The sequence below is a fragment of the Stigmatopora argus genome, chromosome 4 (assembly GCF_051989625.1).
Source record: "Stigmatopora argus isolate UIUO_Sarg chromosome 4, RoL_Sarg_1.0, whole genome shotgun sequence".
In the NCBI taxonomy this organism is placed as follows: domain Eukaryota; kingdom Metazoa; phylum Chordata; class Actinopteri; order Syngnathiformes; family Syngnathidae; genus Stigmatopora; species Stigmatopora argus.
Genome location: NC_135390.1, coordinates 7,459,837 through 7,482,605, shown reverse-complemented (window position 1 = coordinate 7,482,605; position 22,769 = coordinate 7,459,837). Strand labels below are relative to the sequence as shown.

Here is a 22,769-nt window from a genome sequence, read left to right as displayed (position 1 = left end):
ATGAAGCTGGCTTGTCCAAATGTGCTTTAGCATACCTATATGATAGATTTAACTGAAATTGCTGATCCAAACAACTATTGGTTTATAAGGGAAAATCTTGAAAATGATCAGTTATGCCCAAACTTCTTCATACGACTGGGGTTGTGCCCTTAATGCTGCTGGGTTAAGAAGTCCAAAAACATCAGAATTTGAACTAGAATTAACCTTGATGGATAATGCTGGAGAGATTGCTTTTGCAAGCAGTTTTTTATATTTCTATACATGTTCTTTAACGTATCCATATAATTATACAAATACATATACTAATGCATATACTACATAAAGGCTTTTTCATGTGTTTTGAGGTAGTCAGCAGGTGCTTTGTTTATTGAACCTTTTCAAAAATTCTAATTTTCGGAGATTTGGGAGTTTTCATTAGTTGCTATTTATAAATATGTAACTTGCACTGCTAGACTTCTACAAATCCAGTGCATTCCAGCCAACTAAACAATATACACACTGTATGGAAGTGGAATGGTGTTGGACTACACAAGATGATATGCATGCATATTGACTGATACAATGTCACATTGTCAGAGCTGCATAGTTTTTGCAAAAGAAGAAAAGGGTATTGTGTCCTTAAAATAACTCCTATAAGTATGGATTTCCACTTGGGGACATTTACTGAATCTGATTTTGGACATAGCTACACAGATAATGAGGAGACATGCTACATTTTACTCACTTTATTATTATTATGGGATTCCAATTTGTTAGGGTCTTCAACTTAATCTTTAAGCAAGTAGGTGAGGAATAATATGTATTCTCTCCTTCTGCATGTTCTCAAATAAATTCCGTTGTATCTAATGCAGAAAATGACATTTCTAATTGAAAAAAAGTGAGGCGCTTTGTCCCGTATTGTCACAAAACTCAAAAATAGCATCTAATAAGTAGATCGAACAGAGAAAATACAAGCAAAAGCATTTCACTTCCTATTGACCATTATGTGGTGCTATAAAGAGGTAACAAACTCCCATACCAACATATTGAACATAACTGTTTTTCCATGAAACTAGCTCTTTCTTTGTAAATTGGCCAATGGTTGATCTTGGGATAAAAAGCCCATATATCGGTCCATCTTTAGTTATGTATAAAAAAAACACTGCTTAGTGGTGCAATATTATGTTTACATTCAATCTGATTGACGATCAAAATAATCATTTGTGGCAGCCCTACACCAAAATAGCTGTAGGTATGAATATGCCCTTGCATTTACACTTACCTTTTAATGAAATATAAAGTCTGTAACTGAATTGATGTTAAAATTCGCTGGTTAATGTGCTTTCTGTTGAGTAGCATTGGATGAGATTGAATTTAACTGGAACCTAGCCTTGGTTAAGGTATGTTTCTCTGATGGGTTCAAATTGGAGATTTAGCTAACAAAAGCAGAAAGATCCAAATCTTGATGGTTTAAAGTATGTGGCGAGTGGGCACAAAATCTCATCAGTTTTCCTCCTCCTCGATGTGAAGAGAATATGAAGCAGGGCATTGTGAAACTGTGGAACGGAAAGCATTCCTCTAAACAAACACCCAGAATTACAGTATGTGGCTTTAGACCAAAACTCCTACCCAGCGGTGGACAGCCCTCTGCTGCTACATTCATGCTGGATGTGAAGCACCCACAATGTAATAAAAAGCCAGTGACTGTCTTCAAACCCATGCAGGATTTAGTACTTGAGACATTCAGTAAGACTGAGAAACAGTTTGCCCATAAAACTATTTTAATAAAATGATATTCTTAATTCAGAGATCAGAAAGCATGCTATTTGTTCCACATTGTATAATTTGCAGTTGGAATGGTAGTAGCAATGATTGAAGGTATTTTCTTTTTCCTCTAAAAATCACAAGAAAGTTACTGAGAATAAAATTGAATGCTGTATTTTCCGGATTATAAGGCGCACCTTCATTTGATGGCCTATTTTAAAACGGGATCCATATATATGGCGCACCGGATTATAAGGCAAAGTACTCATGGTAAAAATAGTGATTGTGTGGTTTTTCTACTAGACTGAACAGTGCAAAAAGGATTGTCATACCATGATTAACCAATATTGATCCATATATAAAAAGGTGCATCTGATTATAACGCGCACTGTCATCTTTTGTGAAAATGTAAGTCTTTATGGTGCACCTCCACAGTGCGAAAAATACAGCAGATTAGAATATATGCCAGTCTTGACGGAAATTTTCAAAAACCAAATCCTTTGGGAGCCAAGACAGAGACAACAGCAAGAAAACAAGGACATTCTGCTTTGCCTGGCCACGAAAATTTTAAACACTGGCCATTTCAATAATAACTTTTAATAAAAGCTCGAGGTAAAAAATGTTTTTGCAATTTCCCTGCCTCAAATGCAGAACACTTTCTTTGCTGCTGCATTGGAGAGGTGTGCCCAATAACATATTGTACATGGCATGCACAATGTAATCATTCAAATCCACATTACCACAATCTTTCAACAGTTACACCTTGCATAAAAGGTAGTTGTATGAGGATAGTTATAAATTAAAGAGCTCCACGAATTCATTTCTCACTAAATTGTAATGGAACATGTTGCCTGAGAGTGGAGTGATCTATGATGGGAATTAGGATTAATAAATTGGTGTGAGTATTACAACCAGCACTATTCAGGGTGTGAAAGGCTTTTCTTGATTATGACCCTTCGAGAAGGCTTTGGTTGTTTTCTCAGTTACACGTCATTCCCACTTCTTATAACCTAAAGTCATACACATGCAAATGCACACACACACACTCGGGATAATTGTCCTGCCAGCTGGTCAATGCCAGATGACTGGTTCAAGAGGCCAAAAGGGTACACAGATGCTTTCAATATTGCAACATTGTGCTCTGACACTTGAATGCTTAGAGAGATGGCTGATTTCTCCATGAAATTGAAAGAATAAAATGATCTTATTATCATCCTGAGCTCATAAACAAGGACAGATTTGAGCCAAACTGTCAGCAAAACAATATTACATTAAACTAACTCACTTAGAGAATAAAAAAAAAAAATCTGACAGCAAAAGAACAAGATCACAGGCGCGAATGTGTGCTGAGAGAAAAAAAGGGAATGTGAACAATGGTGTCAAAGCAACGGACACTGTTCCAGTGATGGATGTTTCCCTTTAACAATCAGGGCCTTTCAGAGAAAAGGAGGGGTTTCATGATGACAGTGATGGGACTTGTGTCACTCTGTGTCTGACACGGCCATGGAGACAAAATAACTGGACCACAACACTTTTGCACAGATGAAGTTTAACGCACTTACCTGTGTGAATGTGTCAATGTATACAATACATTCATTTAACGTTGAGCTTTTCTTGTTTTCCCCTCAAATTTTCCAAGTGAAAAATTTGGGTGAAACAACCATTGTATTGCAGTCTAATGTAAATGCAATTCCCAATACAAGACCCACAATGCAAAAACAGTTTGAGGAGAAGGAAGTAGTAAGATCAAGGGTGACCCTCTGAGGTAATTTTGACACAGAAGTGTGCATGGTCAATAGGTCTACATCTAACTAGTTTATTATTCCATTGCTATGCTCCTCAATTCAACTAGGTTCCTAACACCACTGGAGTTCCATCAACTCTCCCTGCTATGCTGAAACTGTAACGTACGTAGCATGGGTCAGAAATAAACGAACAGGAATGCTGAGAGGGTTCTGCTCTGCTAAGAGGGTTTCTGCTTTAGGTCAGCCCAGGTAATGGACCCATAATGTGCTTTTAAGGGCTACATAGCTGATAGTGGTGTTTGCCTTTTAGTGGAAAAGTAGCACAAACCGGAAGTACAGCAAGGAGGCACCCCCAACATTACATCATGGGCCAAGCCACGGCGCCGATCGTTTGGTACACTATTTGCATTAAAACTGTTAAATAAAGTCCCCATTTGTTTCTAAATGCTTAAAGATATAAGATGAAATGGCTGACAACTACAGTCGTACTTCCACATACGAAATTAGGCTTGATGAAACCAACAGAACTACATCATCTGCAAAAAGCAGGGTTTTAATACTGAGGCCACCAAACCGTACCCCCGCAAAGCCATGGCCGCGCCAAGATATTCTGTCCATAAAAGTTGCGAACAGAATTGGCGACATTAGAAACAGATCCTACTTACTGGGACCAGACTCTGACACCGGTCATAGAAGGACCGGACCCCAGATATCATGGATTCCGGATCCCTATACTCCCAGAGTATCCCGCAAAAGATCCCCCGGGGGACACGGTTGGAACTTCCTGATTCTAAAATGTCCCATGAGCTGCACACCCCTATCATTTCTATTCACCATTGATCAGGCTGAGAGGCAGAATCAGCCATCTCATCTGGTACACACGTGCTGTGTTTTAGCCAACTAGTCGGCTGAGAGACATTGTTCTCAGGTCCCATGGCAAAAGCCAGCCTCCTCTAAACATCGAGTAAAGCAGTCTGCAGGTTGCTACTTTTCTCGGCTTGTGCGTCAGCAAAAGTCACCTTCTCGCCTGGTGCATGATCCATTTGCACGGACTGTGAGAGTGTTTGAGCGTCAAGTGCGTGGATGTTAATGAAGTAAAAAAATAAGGATTTTGTAATCAGAAAGGAAATGTGAAACCTTGGCTACTGATTGAACGTGGATAGAACCCTGTTGAAGTTGGGAATGTAAAATGATTCATTTTCATCCTATCATTTTCTGAACCGCTATGTACTCTCAAGGGGGTGCTGGAGCCTATCCCAGCTGACTTTCGGGCATGAGCCGGGGAACACCATGAATCGGTGGCCAGACGATCACAGGGCACCAAGAGACAGACAACCATTCACACTCACACTCATACTTTAGGGCAAATTAGAGTGTCTAACCAGCCTACCATGCATGTTTTTGCAATGTGGGAGGAAACCCACGGGCAAACGCAACACAGTTGGACCGACCTGGATTTGAACCCAGAACCGCAGAAGTGTGAGGCCCACTCATCCGCCGGGCCGCCAGTGTAAAATGAGTATATATGAGTAATATTTTATTTTTGAGTCTTGAGGTATAAGAATGTTGCTCGAGGATGTAGATATCATCCATTTCAGACCATACCAGTAGAATAGTTGAATATGTTCATTGCAACCGTCTTAAAATTTCCATGTTTATTTTCCTGATAACTCGACCATATTAGTTTTTCGAATAATTACATTTGTAGGAGAAAAACACCATTATAATGAGTGAAACATTTAAAGAGAAAAAAATAGGCAAAGTTCAATGAATGAGTCATTAACTCCCTGATCCATTCATGCCTTGTCATATCTGCAGACACTACCGCATTAGAGAAGGCATTGAATAAATTGCAAGAATGAACGGATGATAGGTAATTGGAGCTGATTTGGATCACAAATTTATTAGGCAGCTGTTGATCCAGTCTGCTCTCCTGATTATTGTTCAAAAAAGGGACAACTAATTAGCAGGAGCAGCCCTTTGACAGTCATTTAAAATATAAGAAATCCTGGCTTTTTACCAAACACTGATTAAGAAAGACATAGTCACAATCTGTTGTTTGTGGAGCCTTCGTGCACAATAGAATATTGATTGTCTTTAAAATGACACGGTCAGTACTCACCACTGTTCCACATTGACTCCATTATATATATATTTTTTTTTACACTCAATCAATACTACTTTATCAGCCTCTCAAACTCAGCAGACTAATTGTGCAGATTTCCTACACCATCAAAAGTATTGGAAAAGTGTGGCAAATTGCTATGTTTAGCTGAAGACAAAAAAAATAAAATAAAACAACTACAGTACATGCATCATCACAGGGTAAAACTAAGGGTTTAAGCGCCGCTGACATTACCCAAAAAGTGATGGACCATCACCAGTGTTAGTCCATCCATTTAACATGAAATAAAATGTATGACTTTTTAGCATTCAAACAGCTTAACTTCGGTTCTTATTTTAACAATTACAACTGAGTTTGACATAACGCAAAACATTGGTAAGAGCTAGTTCATTTATTTGAACAGCAGGAACTGATGATTAAAACATTGTATGCATGCATAACATTTACCATATCTTCTGGACTATAAGGTACGTGCGCCTGTATCATTCTCTGGTATATTTAGAGCAAAACATGTGCATCTCATTACCCTGCCAAAAAAAAATCTATATATTAGCTGCTCTGGACTATAATAAACCACAGGGTTCAAAGCGGGGGGACTAGTAATTAGGCCTGTGATTTTACTTTTTCAGTTCAGTTGAAGCATGCCAGCAGGAATTTGGAGAATACAATTTAGTACTGTTTTTGTAAGAATTTGAAAGCACTATTACCATCAGCTACCTGCAAAAATTGCAAACAAAACTGCAATTCACATAATATGGTGGCCCTTCTGCCAGTAGATATCCAAATACAAATGAAGGTTAAGCTCTCACCAAAGACTTCATCTTGTTGTTCAGCTTCTTCTGTTGCTATGGTTGCTGCTGGTGGCCCTTCCTCATCTTTGGTCTCAGGTGATAAGGCCTTTGAGAGCAAAAACAGGTTTAGAAGGTGGAGTTACCATGGAAACAAAAGAGCCAGATCAATGGTGAGAAAAAGAATCCCACCCAACTAATTGATTAACCTTTTAATATAGCAAAGATTTGTTCCTGAGGTCTTTTAAACATAGTGTAAATGATGGTTAATAAATTGACTGATACACAATTATTCATATACATTCATTCAATCCTAGTTCCTACCACTTATTCTGTCACTGAGAACCTCAAATAGAAATTCATGAAAATGTATGGTTGAAAGAGTGTTTGAAACTAAGAATGTTCAAATTACCCCCTGTAAAGGATGTGACTCCTCAGTTGTTATATACTGAGAGCAAAAAAAGCACATCCTTTATGTATATACACTGGTATACCATTGCTTGAAATGAATTTACTCTGTGTATAAAATTGGGACAAGGTGTTATCTTGGAATATCAGAGTACAAAAAAATAAATACTAAATAAAATTGCTCACTTTTAGCTATTTACTGGTACCTTGGGCCTGTAGAAAATGGAAATTAGTTTTAAAATTACAGCGGTACCTCTATTCACGAATGATTCAACATTTTTCAGTTTACGAAACACACATTTAACAAGAAAATGCTGTAATGCTTGATATAAACTTCTCTTTCTGAAGCCAACATGCAAGGCATTCACACTAGTTTCACTTCGTTCAGGAAGGACCACGCTACATAGCCAAATAGACACCTAAGTGACATTTGCACCGTCACTGCACATTTTCCATTTAGTTTCATTATTGTGGTGGCCAGCATTTTAGTTGTTTTTACCAAAAAATTCAAGTTTCATCAGAAAAATGGTTAATTCGTGTTGTGTAGGAAATTTCTTTAACATGAACACTGCTGATATAAGCCTCTATTTTCTTCCATTCGCACAAAGAAGGAACTGGAGGAGCCTGTAAGTAGCTTATTCTCTTGTTTTTATCAAAACATTTTACTGAAGACTGCTTTGACCAAGTGACAAATTACACGTGGCCAGTGAATCGGGTTGTTTTTTGGGCTAAACTGCAGTAAAATATACTGATGCTCGATGTTTGGCATGCGGGCTAGCCATCATAGTTAAAAATGACATGAAAACGAAAACTAAAAGGCTTTAACTGGTATTGTATGCCTGGAATTGCTAAAAATGTACTAATAAAAAATATCTGGTTTAAATTTCAACTGATAAATCATTTGTTTTTCAATCACCATGCTTGTTTGTAGAGTCGAGTTTCGTAAATATAAGATAATTGCCATCCAGTAGGCACCGAAGATCCGATTTTAATGGAGCTTGGGATGCTTCCATGTTCCGTGTCGGGCTGTCACTCTTTTTTTTCTTCATGTGTTTCAGAACATTCTTAGTCCTTTGATCATCTTTCAATGTCATATTCTGACTCGTTGCACAATAAACGCAACGAGTCCTGACTACTGTTTTTCATTGCGAAATATGTCCTCTAGGCAATCGGTACAAAAATATTCTTTATTGCACAACTTCAATAGTTATGGATCTGTGCGTGCCTTCATCATTTATTTTTCAATACTCTGGCTAGATTAAATTTTAGTATAATTTAGTTAAGGTGCAAAAACTCGATAAAACTTGATAGTGTGACTTTTAAGGTGATTACATCATCACAAAACAGGGGAAGTAGGAGGACAGTCATTTTGAAAACTTCAGTGTCCAAACACAACCCACTCAGAGCAACAGGAACAAGGCAAGTTTTTTTTTCCCAGGGCATTGTTGTAATCAGAAACCAACATGGAGTGTTAAACTGAGCCTTAGGCTCCCTCAACTGGAAAGATGATTCTTCATTTTCACTTTGAATATCTTGTGTGAGGATTCATACAGAGAGTTCAAATCTTGCTTACATTTTCAGTAGTAAATTTTCAGCTGTATTTTATTATGAAAGTTTGCATTTTGAAGGAATGAAGCATTTACTCGCCATTTTTCAATAGCCAACGAAATGCAGACCCTCTATGCCTTTTCAGCCTATTTAGTATTGGTTACTGACTTTATTTTCTTAGTGAGAAACCTTTGACTAGTAAAATATACTGTTTCCACCAGCATATTTATCTACATTGGAATTTGCTTTTCTAGGCATCATCTAAAGTCTGAGTGCACAGGTGCTGCAGGGCCTTGCATCACATCCTGAAGAACATGCCAATGATGAGACCGCAGAAATCCATATCCTTTTTTACAGCAACTCGGCAATAACTATCTTGATGTGATATGTCATAACAAATTTAGCTGATAAGGCAAAATTGACTATGCCTGCTCTGACAAAATATTATACTGTAGAAGTTATTTAACATAGTGCTTAAATTATTTATAGACTAGCTGTGATGAGGAAATTGTGTCACTGTTTTGTCGTTGAGTTGGAAGGAACTCAAGTTAGGAGTAACGAGCACTAGAACACATTCTGTAACTGTCATCCTTTCTTTGGAACTAAATGCTGCTATGAAAACCAATTATGTTGCTAAACAATTGACTGAGGTTACCATAGTCAACTTACCTGAAACCAATATAATGACACCCAGTGGCATATTTTAAATATAAACAATCTTCCTTACAAACTAATAATGTTTGGTTTTTCCATTAATAAAGTAATGTTTTGAAAAATATTTTTATGAGAATACAATTGTCATTGTTACAACAGACAAAACAACAAGAACAAGTTCTGTGAGGACAATAAGTATTTAGTCAACCACCAATTGTGCAAGTTCTCCTACTTGAAAAGATTAGAAAGGCCTGTAATTGTCAACATGGGTAAACCTCAACCATGACAGATAGAATGTGGGGAAAAAATCCCATTGTTTGATTTTTAAAGAATTTATTTCCAAATTAAAACAAGTATTTGGTCACCTACAAACAAGCAATATTTCTGGCTGTCCAAGAGGTCTAACTTTTTCTAACGAGGTTTCCACTCATTACCTGTGTTAATAGCATCTGTTTTAACTCATTATCGGTATAAAAGACACCTGTCCACAACCTCGGTCTCTCACACTCCAAACTCCACTATGGCCAAGACCAAAGAGCTGTCAAAATACACCAGAGACAAAATTGTAGACCTGCACCAGCCTGGGAAGACTGAATCTGCAATAGGTAAAACGCTTGGTGTAAAGAAATAAACCGTGGGAGCAATTATTAGAAAATGGAAGACATACAAGACCACTGATAATCTCCCTTGATCTGTGGCTCCATGCAAGATCTCACCCCGTGGCGTCAAAATGATAACAAGAACGGTGAGCAAAAATCCCAGAACCACACGGTCGGGACCAAAAAGTTCTATTTTGGTTTCATCCGACCATAACACATTCTCCCAGTCCTCTTCTGGATCATCAAAATGCTCTCTAACGAACCGCATGGATGTGTCTTGGCATCAGCAGGGGGACACGTCTGGCAGTGCAGGATTTGAATCCCTGGCGGCGCATTGTGTTACTGATAGTTGGCTTTGTTACCAAGGTCCCAACTCTCTGTAGGTCATGCTCATACGAGAGCAAAAAGACTGGCACCTATACGCTGAGCAGGCACTTAAACAGTTGAAATCGTCAAACATCTATATTATCATATAAAAGATGTAAATGTTTATACAGTCTTGCTTAACTTCGATTTTGTTTCAAAAGAGAGGCTTTAATCTGTTATCATAAATCACCCACCCCTCACAAATGAAATATGAAATGTTGCGTTTGCTTCGGGCTCGGGCCTGCAAATCAAGTTAATTCGCCGGGCTCAGGCTGAGCCGGGCTCTAATATCTATGGGCCGGGTCGGGCTCTATTTTTTCAGCTCGATCTTGAATGAAAGAATTAATGTGGTATTGAGACACAAGTAATGTTAGTATTTATCATTCTGGTATGTTAGTTTTACCACTCGTATTATGTACTTGCAGTTTCAATGGCGACAGCTTGATTATGTGATCATCAAATAAATATTAACATTTTTGAGAGTTTTACGTGACCCATACAATTCTGTTATCTACTAGAGGCATTATAAGGTCAGCAGGGACACCAGCGTGTCCTGGTTCATCCCTCGGCCAAAACACCTCACCAGGGTGGCGTTTAGGAAGCATTTCAAAAGGTTCAGATACTTGTTTAGAATGGCAGAGCTGATATAGAATTACAGCTGCTACAACAAACCACACAAAATGCTGAATCATCTAGTGTGACAAACTATTGTTCCTCTTTGGTGTCCTTTGAGTAGGGCATTCATAATACTTATCAAGACAAGGAAATGACACCCAGATACAGGGAGCTTCATGAAAATTGTGGCAATTTGTCCCCCACTACTGGTGATTTAATCTCATTACATGGTATAAACACCTAGCGGTCAAAAGCCTATATATATATATAGACATTGCCATGAAAGAAAAATGTAAAAAAAAATATCTAAATATGTTTTTGGGAGTGAATGCTTGTATTGTGATCATGAATGTATGAATACGATCTTGGGATTCGTTGATCGTATGCAGGCCCGGTCTATGTGCTACAAGGGTGCTTCATTGAGTAGTAGATAACTGTAAACAGAGAAACCAACTCAAAAATGGGAACATTTCCTATCGCTTTCTAAAGGATTGTGATGGATCTGCTAACAAATGCATACCCTGCCAAGATTAGGATGCAACTGACATAGTGAAAGTTTCTGATGTGAGGGTTTGATTGACAATCATCTTGAAAATAATCCCTAAAAACATAAAACTCACTATTTTTTCACTTATTTTAGGTGGAACAGCTCACAATTTTTATTCTAGATGAAGATAAATCTCTGAGTATTTTCCCTAATTTAGCAATATTGTTATTGGAACTATTATTTTAAATGTCTTAAATCAAAGATTCCTCCCAACATTGACAGTAACCAAGTAGTAGTAAGGAACATTACAAGCTCTTTCATTCAATTTATTGAACACGCGACAATCAAACAAACACGCCTTTAATAGTTCCCGTCTGCCTCTAGCTCTATTCCACTTTGTCGCTTTCCTCATTTGTCACCCTCCATCTCAGGCATACACCCATATTTAGATGGGTGTAATGTAATTATGAAGAATTAAATTAATTAATATACCACCCTTCCCAGTGGTGTTTTTATAAATCATATGAAAAGGATGTGTAGTCATAAACAATTACAAGAAAATGAAAAACATCTTTTGAATCTTGAAATGAACCCTTGATCTTTGACATGCTTCAATGACATGTCAAACGTAATTGCATCTTCATTTAATTGCATCATCGAGGAAAAACCTTTTCATCTTTTCCATACGGGTCTCTCCCTCCTCTACCTTGCTTCTGTGTCAACAATATTTTGATGAAATTTCTGGTGGAAGGGGCTATTTTGTAAACAGAGGAGCGAAGAGAGAGTACCTAGGTAGTTGCAACAGGAGACTTGAGATAAGCCCATCCTGCATGGTGGGTGCTAAAATTACTACAACTAAATGATCAGTATCAATTATAGTACATTTTAGTGGGGGTCTCCTTATTTCTGTTTAAAATTGTGTAATGATGGACCTCAATGAAATAGTAAAGGTCTTGTTAAAGTTTGCCTGTTTATAACAGGTTGTTTTGTGTGTTCAATGCTTTTATTAGAGATTAGTGGAGTATACACATTGAAATGAATGTCAAATAAAGAGACATGGACTTTTCACACTGTGCTCTGTGATTTGAGGGATGGAAGACTGACTAAAATTAATAAATTAGTGGGCACAGGGGTATTACTGCACGTCCACAATTAATCCAAACTCCAACCGATAAACGCTAATGTTAACACTGACATACAGACATGAAAGCACCTTGGGAAGGTTTTACCTGGTTGTCTTCTATTGGTGACTCTCTCTTGGCTAGACGCTGCCCCATGCTGCAGACAGAGGCTGTTGGCAGAAAGAAAAATGAAGTCTATTAACTATTTAGTGAAAAGAGAAACAACATTGGGACCATTTTTTAAATGTAATTTATGTGCCAGATGTGCAGGTTTTATAACACATGCTCTTTGATCAGTTTAGTGCCAGGCTTGAATTTATTGAAGACCAAAATGTCTTGTCGTGCTAAGAAAGATGTCATGAAGGTGAAATGTGAGGCCTCCCAGCCACTTTTATTCTAGAACATTACACAATCAGAGTTGTGATCCTGCTAGGATTTGCAAGAAAAGACTGTTGCATAATAAAAAGGGAAAAAGAAGAAAAGGTGTTAAGGAGTGGGTGTGTGCTAAAAGCCTATTACAATTCAGAAGAGTTTATTTCTGAAATGAGAACACATGCAAATGCAGTCTGCCAGATTTTACTCTCTCACCATTTCGTGTGATTTCAGAAGCTACATTCAGATATTCAAATATTGCAACCAATGTTCCCTCTAAGCTGCTCGCGTGCAATTGCGCACTACTCTCGTGTTCTGTTGTCATTGACTGTCAAGTTGTCTTTAACTCCCTCAGTTCTTTGCCCCAACTTGAAAACGGCCTCGGTCTTTCTAACGCATGAACAACTCAAAGTCTTCCTCTTTTTTTAAACAGTTTATTGTACAGTCATACCTTGAGATAGGAGCTTAATGGGTTCCGGGACTGAGGTCATATGTCGTTTTACTCGTATCTCAAATCAACATTTCCCATAGAAATGAACAAAATACAAATTAATTTGTTTCCACCCGCTGAAAAAACACCAAAAAACAGGATATTCCAATGGAGATACATATTTTTATTGTTTGTAATTCACCCTCTACTAACAGAGTGACAAATAGCTATTGGTTATGTTTAACACTAAAACTAGACATTATTCAGTACAACGCGGTGAGAGAGAGAGAGAGACTTGAAGGATGCCCTCGTAACATAACATAAACTTTAAATTTAACTTAAATGAACTTAGATTCCAATACACACTTAAGTTTTAATCTTACGTTACACTAAATGTAAACCTTCTTGTGCAATAACCAAGGCAAAGGGGTTAATAATGTATTCCACCGCGGCTTTGGAGATGAACTTCCTGCTTCTCCAGCCGTATTGGCGAGCCAGCTCAGTCACGCGTACACTACTCATGCTTTTGGATTATTTCATGCTTAATATCCATTGTCATCATACAGCTTTTCTTCACACTACCCTTCATTTCACCATCTTGCTTTGGACCCATTGTGTTTCCCTTAATTCTGCACTAAAGCAAAAAACATGCAACGCTCCGCCCAGTGCTCGTAGAGATCTTTACACGAGGGAGATGTGGCGAGAAAGACTGCGCTGAAATCATAAGCAGCCTCTCACGCCTCGGCCACTTGGCTGTTTCGTATGCTCGTATCACAAAATTTGTCACGTATCTCAAAGCAAATATTTGCTCGGAATTTTACTCGGATCTCAAATTCCTCGTATGTCGGGGCACTTGTATGTCAAGGAATTACTGTACACAAAATATATAATTAGCAAGAGTTAGTGCGTTAAAATCAGTCATATGGTGACTGAAAGAAAAAAAATATCGAAACTTGAAGGTAGTTTAGCCTACTAATATATGGTAAATACACAGAGGTATCTAACTCAGGTGTCAAGACTTTTTGACTGACTAATTGTAATAGAATATTAATAGACACTATATCCATCAGCCGCTTGATGCTCTCACAAGCTATGAAGGATCATTACTACATTGTTTGGCTTCCTGTAGTTCAAAAGCGCATGCAATTCACAACCTATGTCATGCTGTTGACGTAGGGTGTTCTTGAGTTGAGCTTGCAAAAGTAAATTAAAACAATGTGTGTCTAAGTAGAAGATCGATTCTCACGGCTTCAGGCACCGCTAAAGGAAAATGAGCTGAAGTGGTCCCACTGATTATCAGTGTTCAGTATCCATGCATGAACTCATCGACCCCAGCACCAGCGACCGCAGCGCTTATGACAGAGGAGCCAGTGCCGACATGAAACTTGAACATATTTCAGAAGTTGCCAGATTAATTCAGACCATGCTGATACCTTGTAAATGTATTCGCAATAAAAAAAATGCTGGGAGAAGTAGGAGTTAGTGCACAGCCGGATACAGTCATCAGGGGAAAATTAATAATTTATCATTGGAAAATAATATTTGGTTATTTTTACTGCTGCACTTAGGTGACAAACCAACAACGCCGACTCATGCCTTGTTTTGGTTCCAAGGCCATCGTTGAGAACACTTCAATTGTCACTTGGTCAAAGCAGTCTTCAATAAAATGTTTTGATCAAACAACAGACTGCTTCCCTTGTGCACTCCATTTTCTTGATGTGCTCAATTCACTCGGCTTTCACTGTTTGGGCAAATGGAAATATGTTGAGGGTTGTAGCTACAGTGTTTGTGTTGGAGCGATTTCAGACCTAATACTTACTCACCATTGTTCCCAGGAAAAGGATTGAATTGTTCGAAGAAGAAAAAAACTGGCTGGCAACCACAACAATGAAAGTACAGGGATGAGGGCACTGTGCGCAAAAAATCCTCCTTTTTCATACATCATTTCTGGTTACTGACTCAAGCGGCAACGGCCAATAGCTGAAGCTTTAAACCACAATTAAAACAGCGTGCAGCACTTTTGTGGTTTATTAAAAATAAATAAAAAATAAAGGAACACAGGTTGTGGGGGAGTGAAATCCACTGTATCAAATTCAGTAAACTACCCACTGAGATGACAGTGGGAATTTAAAGGGAATGATAACACCATTTTGACATGCACTTTAGCGAAAAGTATCTACTTTAATAAATTGAAAGAGCATGGAAATAGAGGAAAATGGCAAACAAAAGCCACGATTTCAAGAAAAAGGGACCTCCGGGTATGGGGGTTAGACATTTTATCAATGCGGGTATTACTTAAACCTATCAAATTTGTGTATTGAAAATTATCGGCCCAAGCTCATTCATTCAGTCATCTTCCATACGGCGTGCCTTCACAAGGGTTGCTGGGGTTGGTAGAGCCAATCCCAGCTGACCTCAGGCAATAGGCAGACTGCACCCTAGACTGGTCTCCAGTCAGCCGTGGGCACACCGAGAGAGACAAACGATCATCTGCACTCACATTAATACCGCCACCAGAGGAAATTTAGACCACGCCTGCCCGCACCAAAGTCAGGCGAGTGAACCTCTACACCAGGGGTCCCCAAACTTTTTCCTGTGAGGGCCACATAACTTTTCCCTTCTCTGATGGGGGGCCGGTGTCAGTTTGTAACAGAAAAAGTGTGACGATCGTAGGGGAGCTTAATTTTTTTTTATTGTTTTCCAGAAAGCCACACATAACCAAATAACCCTTTCCAGGTTCTTTACAGAAAAAAAGTCAGGAAACATATAATAACACTATTAATGAAATAAATAATAACTAAATAACCCTCTCTGAGTTCTTCACAGAAAAAACAGGAAATAAATAACACTATTTATGAAATAAATAATAACTAAATAACTCTCTCTGGGTTCTTCATAGAAAAAAAAGCCATGGAACATTAACTTTCTGTTGTGCCATGCACAATCTTCTCCCTTTGCTCTGAAGTTTATGCACGACACCACAACCGTCATTACAGAATCCCACGTCAACATTTTGCAGCACAGTGCTTGCTGGTGAATTTGGCAGTGGACTCGTAGCGGGGCGGTGAGACCCCTTTTTTCCAACTCCCGGTTCATGTGTCCCATTATTAGACCGCGAGTTTCGGCCACCATGCTAGGAGCCCCGTCAGTCGTGATGCTAGCTAGCTTTGACCAGTCCAGGTCCAACTTCTCCATGGTTTGGCACACTTTGTCAAAAATATCCTCTCCCGTTGTAGTCCCTTTGAGACTTTGGAGGGCTGCCAGATCCTCGCAAATCTCAAAGTTTGCGCTAACTCCACGAATAAAAATGAGCAGTTGCGCTGTGTCTTGCACGTCCGTGCTTTCATCCAGTGCTAATGAAAAAAAGTCAAATTATTTCGTCTTCTGCTGCAGCTGGGCATATACATTACTCCTGATTTCTTCAACGCGTCTGGTCATTGTACTCACCGACAGACTTACGGCATTAAATGCATCTTTCTTCTCGGGACACACCTCCTCCGCGACAGTATCCATACATTTCTTAACAAACTCTCCGTCAGTGAAAGGCTTACCGCTGCTTGCTATCAATTTAGCAACCCAAAAGCTGGCCCGAACGGATGCCTGGTTCTGCTGAGATAGTAGTCCACTTTTTCGCTTTGAGAGTTTGTCTGCTCGTATTTGGCCTTGCAATCTATCGTACTTGTCTTTGTGACGGGAGTCATAGTGTCGGCAAAGATTGTATTCTTTGAATACCGCCACCGTCTCTTGACAAATGAGACAAACAGCCTTTTCTTTGCATTGAACAAAAAAATAATCGTTTGTCCACTCCAGGTTAAATACCCTGCATTCTGAATCATTTTTTCTCTCACCTAACTTTTTCGCCATTATTCCGTTCTCAAACAGGTTGCAGTTTTAATATGCTTGAATAGTCCGCGATGGTCCCAGGGCTCCGCCCTCACCTGCGATCGTCCAGATGTCTCGGTAACACTGCTCGTGCATGCAACGGTGGACGTGCCCGCATGCCTCAAAGGGAAACACTCTCCCCACGCGTGTCACCAAAGAAGCAATGCGAGGCCCCGCTTCACTGGGATGATTTGTGGGCTCAGCAGGGGTGCAATGAACCAAACACAAGATTAAAACGTCCCAGTCTTCAAGGCCAAATAGGAAAAAAAATCCGATAGCGTCTCTGGTATTGTTCAGAGGGCCGGTCCAAATGTGCCGGCGGGCCGCATCCCCAAAAAAAAAAAAAAAAAAAAAAAAAAAAAAAAAAATTCCGATAGCGTCTCTGGTATTGTTCAGAGGGCCGGTCCAAATGTGCCGGCGGGCCGTATCCGGCCCGCGGGCCGTAGTTTGGTGACCCCTGCTCTACACCATCAAGTGGCATCATTCTGACACTAATACTCATGATCACATGCTCCTATGCTCAAATATGTCTGTCTGTACAGGGGAATAACTAATATTACATAAATCGCCTCATTGTCTTTTTTTTTGCTTCCATTTTCTCAATTATCAGAGCTCGAAGAAATTTGTGATTTACATACATTACATACTAAAATGCTTTTACAAGAATGTCACTTGCATTAGGTATTATATTTCATTTTAAAAAGTAACTTTCATATCTTAGGAAATCAAAGATGAATAATTTTGAGCCTGATCATCTGATGGGCAGCCAGCAAAGTGTTTGTAGTCACACGACTCATTATGTTGCAATTGTTCCTCGCCAGGATAACAATGTCCGTTTTATAAATTAGTAGGGAGGATTATAAAGGGAATTTAGAAAAGGACCAACAACTATCAGTGACCAGTCAGCTGTGAATGTCTGGTGAGAATCACAGCAATTCCTCCAGTGCGAAAAGCCTAAGGGCTCCCACTGTTGCTCTGGAACATTAAGGCCCATGCCTGCTGTTATTCCTGCTTTGTTAACCCAAGAAACATTTATTAGAATACCCACAGTGGAGTTGTTTTATTTTTAATGTAAAGAGAGTTAAGTTTTTTCTTTTTTGAGTAATTAGCTGGTCTCACAACAACAAAAATGTTAACTGCTCCCCCACTTTGTTTGTTGTTGTAAGTACATGCATGGTAGGCTGATTGGACACTCTAAATTGCCCCTAGGTATGGGTGTGAGTGTGCAGGGTGTTCCCCGCCTCTGGCCCGGAGTCAGCTGGATTAAGCTCCAGCACCCCCGCGACCCTAATAAAGCGGTTCAGAAAATGAGATGAGTATGTACTCATGAATATATAAAATTCTATACAACTAACATGTTTTTTGAAAATGTAAATTTAATACTGGGCAATTGTTTTATTCATTTATTATTATGCCCATAATTAGTCAAAATAATATGTGGCTATATGAAAATGAAATTAATTAATTGGGTAGTAAATGCCTTTCAGTTTTCATCTGTCAGAATGAAGCCTGTTGTGAGATTGATACAGACTGATGTCAGTCTGGGCACCACAGTGCATAAACTATAGGCTGTGAATTGTTTGTTTTGTTTTGTTATGCATGAGAAACTTCTTATCTTGTTTATTTTCAAACTGATATGGACAATCATAGAAATATGGTAATTTCTACCAACAGAAGAGAGTTAAAACTTCTTCAAAAGGATTTGGAGTGAAAATGCAAATATGTTTTTAGATTGAACTCCTGGTACATCAGATGGCAGGTTATGCGGTAATTCAAGTGTCTCATACTGACAGCACCACCGTGCCTCCATTGAGGTCAAATAGCAATGTGGGGCTATTAATACTGTAGTTTATTTATTTAACCTGTTGAAAAAAAATGTCAGAACAGCTAAATAAAACACACTTCTAAAATGGGTTCGGTACATTCACACAAATCCAAAATTTTCTCTTAAATTGGTACATGCTTGTTTATAAAGGCAAACCAATGTAAAAGAATTCTGTCCTACTGACGGTGTTGTGGAGTAGCCCATAAAATTTTGAGAGAAGGATTTCTGCAGCTTTCTTAATCAAATAGTCACACGAAAACTAAGGCTTGGCCAAAACTATGAGAAGGTTAGGATGCAATTTCTGGAATTCTTTATTGGATGCCAGGAATGCAATCCATAGACTCTATGAGCAGCAGGGTATATCGTATAACATTATAGATAAAGACGTGACTATGTTGATATATAAGAAACCTGAAATTGTCAGGTTTTATGCAACCTGGAATTTAAGGATTCTAAAACACAAAATCTCTCATCAACTAAAAAGTAAGGATTACATCACCCACAGAAGGTTGTACCAATGCCAAGCTTCTGAATAGTGTAGAGGAAATTCAGCCACATGGATGTGAAATTGCTATTTTTAGGACAGCACATTGGAATAAAAATGAGTACATGAGCAGACAATCCATTAAAGTTTAGCTGAAGCAAGATAACAATTTGTTAACTTTGTTAACAAATTCTATTTAACTCAGACATATATTCCTTTACGTTATTGCAAATTGATTGAAAGATTTACACGTAAGACCATTTCCAGGTTATTGACCTAGACAGCAGTTAATCAATTGCAATGTTCATGTGAAATTGCAACATAACAGGAAAATGTGATGAAAATCTGTTCCCCTACAAAAATATAATTTGTATTGTAATTTAATATTAAGAATTGTTGATTGCAGACAAGGAAACTAGTTAATGGCTATGATGCTTTGTTAAAATATTTTAAAAAAAACAAGTCTACATATACTGGATATCATTTTTTAAATATATATAAGGCATGGCTATGGGTTTATGTAATGCATTTTTGATGCAAGGTTACTTTTCATCTATCTTGAGGGAAAGCAAAAGTGCCTTCATTTTTCACATGCGATTGTGAGATATAACATTCTAAGGACATTCTTTCACATGTAGATGTGAAGCATCATCAACATTTTTTTTTCTAAAATGTGAATTATAAGGAGTAGATACACTGTCTTGTTGGATTACGTTTGTGTTAGGGAACAAATACCACTTTGATGGACGACAAGTCAATACTGTTAGAGTTTAGCGGCGAATCAAGGTGCGTCTTCAAATAATGCGTTGTTTAAAGAAACACATTCATGATTTCTTTTTGTCATTTGATTACTTTTCATGATTTCTTTTTTCTCAATCCTATTTGACCTATTTGTGAAGATCTCTATTCCATTGATCAAAGGAATGACAATTAAATGTATCAATGCTATTTTTTCCCCAAAAAATGTTGCTTCCAAAAAATGTTGCTTCCAAAAACGGTGCGATCCTGCAACAAAGAAGCCGCAAAAAAAAGTAAAAATATGGTGTGACCATGAGAAACACCATGTAGCTATGTAATTCTGGGATACACAAAAGACTGAACAAACCTTTTTCCTCTGTAAATTTGTGGCTAATAAAGGGTTCACCTTTGTAAGTGAGTGGTATTTAATTTTTTGTTTGCATATATTTCCTTGCAGGTACGTATATAAAAATCCAACATCGCATCACAACAATCCAAAAAAGTTGGAAAATGCTGGGCTGTGTAGATAATGGGCATTACGCTATGGGATGGATGGTGAAGATGATGACTGGAAAAGGTAATGTAAAACGCTCAGTCAGTGGAGTATCGTTCCAATAGAACCCCCATAGTGGAAATCGATCCTACATTTGCCCACACCAAAGTCAGGCGAGTGAACCACTACACCATGAGGTGGCTCCATTAGACTATTGATTCATCAAAGAAGAATCTCTTCAGAATGCTTTCTCCCAACCAGTGAATACATTTAAAAGCAAAGACTGTCTGAATGAGTTGTTCAAATGTGTAAAACATTGACTCAGACACTACTTACATTACAAATTGTTCACTTTATACTAGTTGGGAAGTATAGCGAAGACTTCTTTTAGTCTAAGGCAGAGGTAGGGGACCTATGGCTCAGGAGCCATATTTGGCTCTTTAGATTGGTAAATATGGCTCTAACCTGTGTGATAAAATATGGTAACCGCTGATGAGAGTTGAATCCCAAATGCACCAATAGGAGCGTCACGACAGCACTGAGGCACCGACACTACCTCTAGCACAGCTTTAATCATAATTATTTTTCATTACTCTTCTGCATGTATTCTCTCATGGGTACTCATTGATTAGCAACAGTGTAGCAATTTTGTCAACAAAATTCAGAGACTTTTTGTACTTTATAAGATGTGGAATGGCAAAAAAATGCACACATTCATATATTCTTATTCCGATCCGACCGAGTATGGCTCTCAAGGAATAACATTTCAGAATATGAATTGTTTATGGTTCTTTCTGTCAAAAAGGTACCTGACTCCTGGTTTAAGGAACAAAGAAATTAGTAATCTCAATTATTAAAAGAATTCAAAGTGACACTGTATTTTACGTAACCACATATCCTTGACAACCCCGATTGCAGCTACTTGATATAAAATAAAGTGGATTTGTAAATGCAAATGACATTTGAGAAATTAACATAACCAACATGGGGACTTGAAATATAATATTATAAATATTTATACGAAACTAAACCTAAATATATAGGTGAAGGAGCATTTCTTTAAGTTACATTTAAATCAAATCATGAAATGATATTTATTTTCATTGCGATTTTAATAGTCTTACCTCATCTCATTTTCTGAACCTGAACTTTATCCTCATTAGGGTCGCGGGGGGTGCTGGAGCCAATCCCAGCTGTGTCCGGGCCCGAGGCAGGGGGCACCCTGGATCGGTGGCCAGCCAATCGCAGGGCACAAGGAGACGGACAACCATGCACACTCACCCCCATACCTAGGGGCAATTTAGAGTACCCAATCAGCCTACCATGCATGTTTTTGGAATGTGGGGGGAAACCGGAGTACCCGGAGTAAACCGGAGTAACCGAAGGAAACCCACGCAGGCCCGGGGAGAACACAGGTGGACGTGACCTGGATTCGAACCCAGGACCCCAGAGCTGTGAGCCCGACGCGCTAACCTAACGCCCCACCGGGCTGCCCATCGTACTTATTATAAATATAGAAAACAACCACTAAAACAAATTAGAGTCAGTAATCTGAACATAATTTGCGTGATTAAATACACCTGAAGACATTGAGAGAACATGATTTGTTGCGAAACACGACGCATGCCGAGCACAATACACAAAACACCGAGGTAGCCGCTTTTGCTTTTCGTCCCCGACGCACTCGCGCATAAAAAACATATTTATATTCATATAATCATGCCATAGTTGCGTGTTCTCACTTGACTATTTCTCAGTTGTTATTGTGCTGCTAACAGCACGGTCGGCGTGTATATACGTACCCTCTCTTGGGTCCACCGTCAACTGCATCCACAGTTCAGCCTCGCTGTCAGTCCTGTCAGAGATCCTCAGTGTTTGTCAACATAGAAAATGTCAACAATTTTCCTCTCTTACTTGACGCTGCTCTAATTAAAAAAATGCGTGCGGAAATACGGGGAAGAAAATGACACGATGCGTGTCGACGCTTCCTGATTTAGGTACGGTGGTAGTGATGATGAGAATTGCGTCGAGGGGTGGGGCGGAATGCGGCTCGGATAAGAATTGACGGCTAGAACACGTCGGTGCACGTTTAGGCTGGAATTATGCGTAAATAACAAGGGTTGGATATTTACTGCGCCTAAAGAAATCAACCTTCCATGAATTCACGCGACTGTCTGCTGCTGTGTGTACCGAAATAACAAGAAAACATGACCTTAAAAGTAAAGTTAGTAGATTGGACTCCTTGAAAATGTGTGCGTTTATCTTAAATCACATGATGGTACTTAACTACCTGAAAAGGCCGAATCAGAGTGTTGTTGTGTGGAGTTTAAGGTATGCTGATGGATT

At 38.8% G+C, this 22,769-nt stretch overlaps 1 protein-coding gene across 2 annotated transcripts in view; it reads right to left on the bottom strand.

Annotated features, from left to right (window-relative positions):
• The window catches only part of LOC144072974 (myelin basic protein-like), a 24,082-nt gene extending 1,313 nt beyond the window's left edge, over positions 1-22,769 (bottom strand). The window contains exons 1-4 of one of the 2 annotated variants that reach the window (XM_077598429.1): positions 22,714-22,769; positions 22,226-22,278; positions 12,308-12,369; positions 6,423-6,510 (exon numbers count right to left, since the gene is read on the bottom strand). In XM_077598429.1, coding sequence (XP_077454555.1) covers positions 6,423-6,510; positions 12,308-12,369; positions 22,226-22,253 — 178 coding nt within the window. In that variant the 5' untranslated portion in view covers positions 22,254-22,278; positions 22,714-22,769. Of the gene's footprint in view, positions 1-6,422; positions 6,511-12,307; positions 12,370-22,225; positions 22,624-22,713 lie in introns of those variants that run through there. The other variant, XM_077598428.1, reaches the window with a different exon arrangement.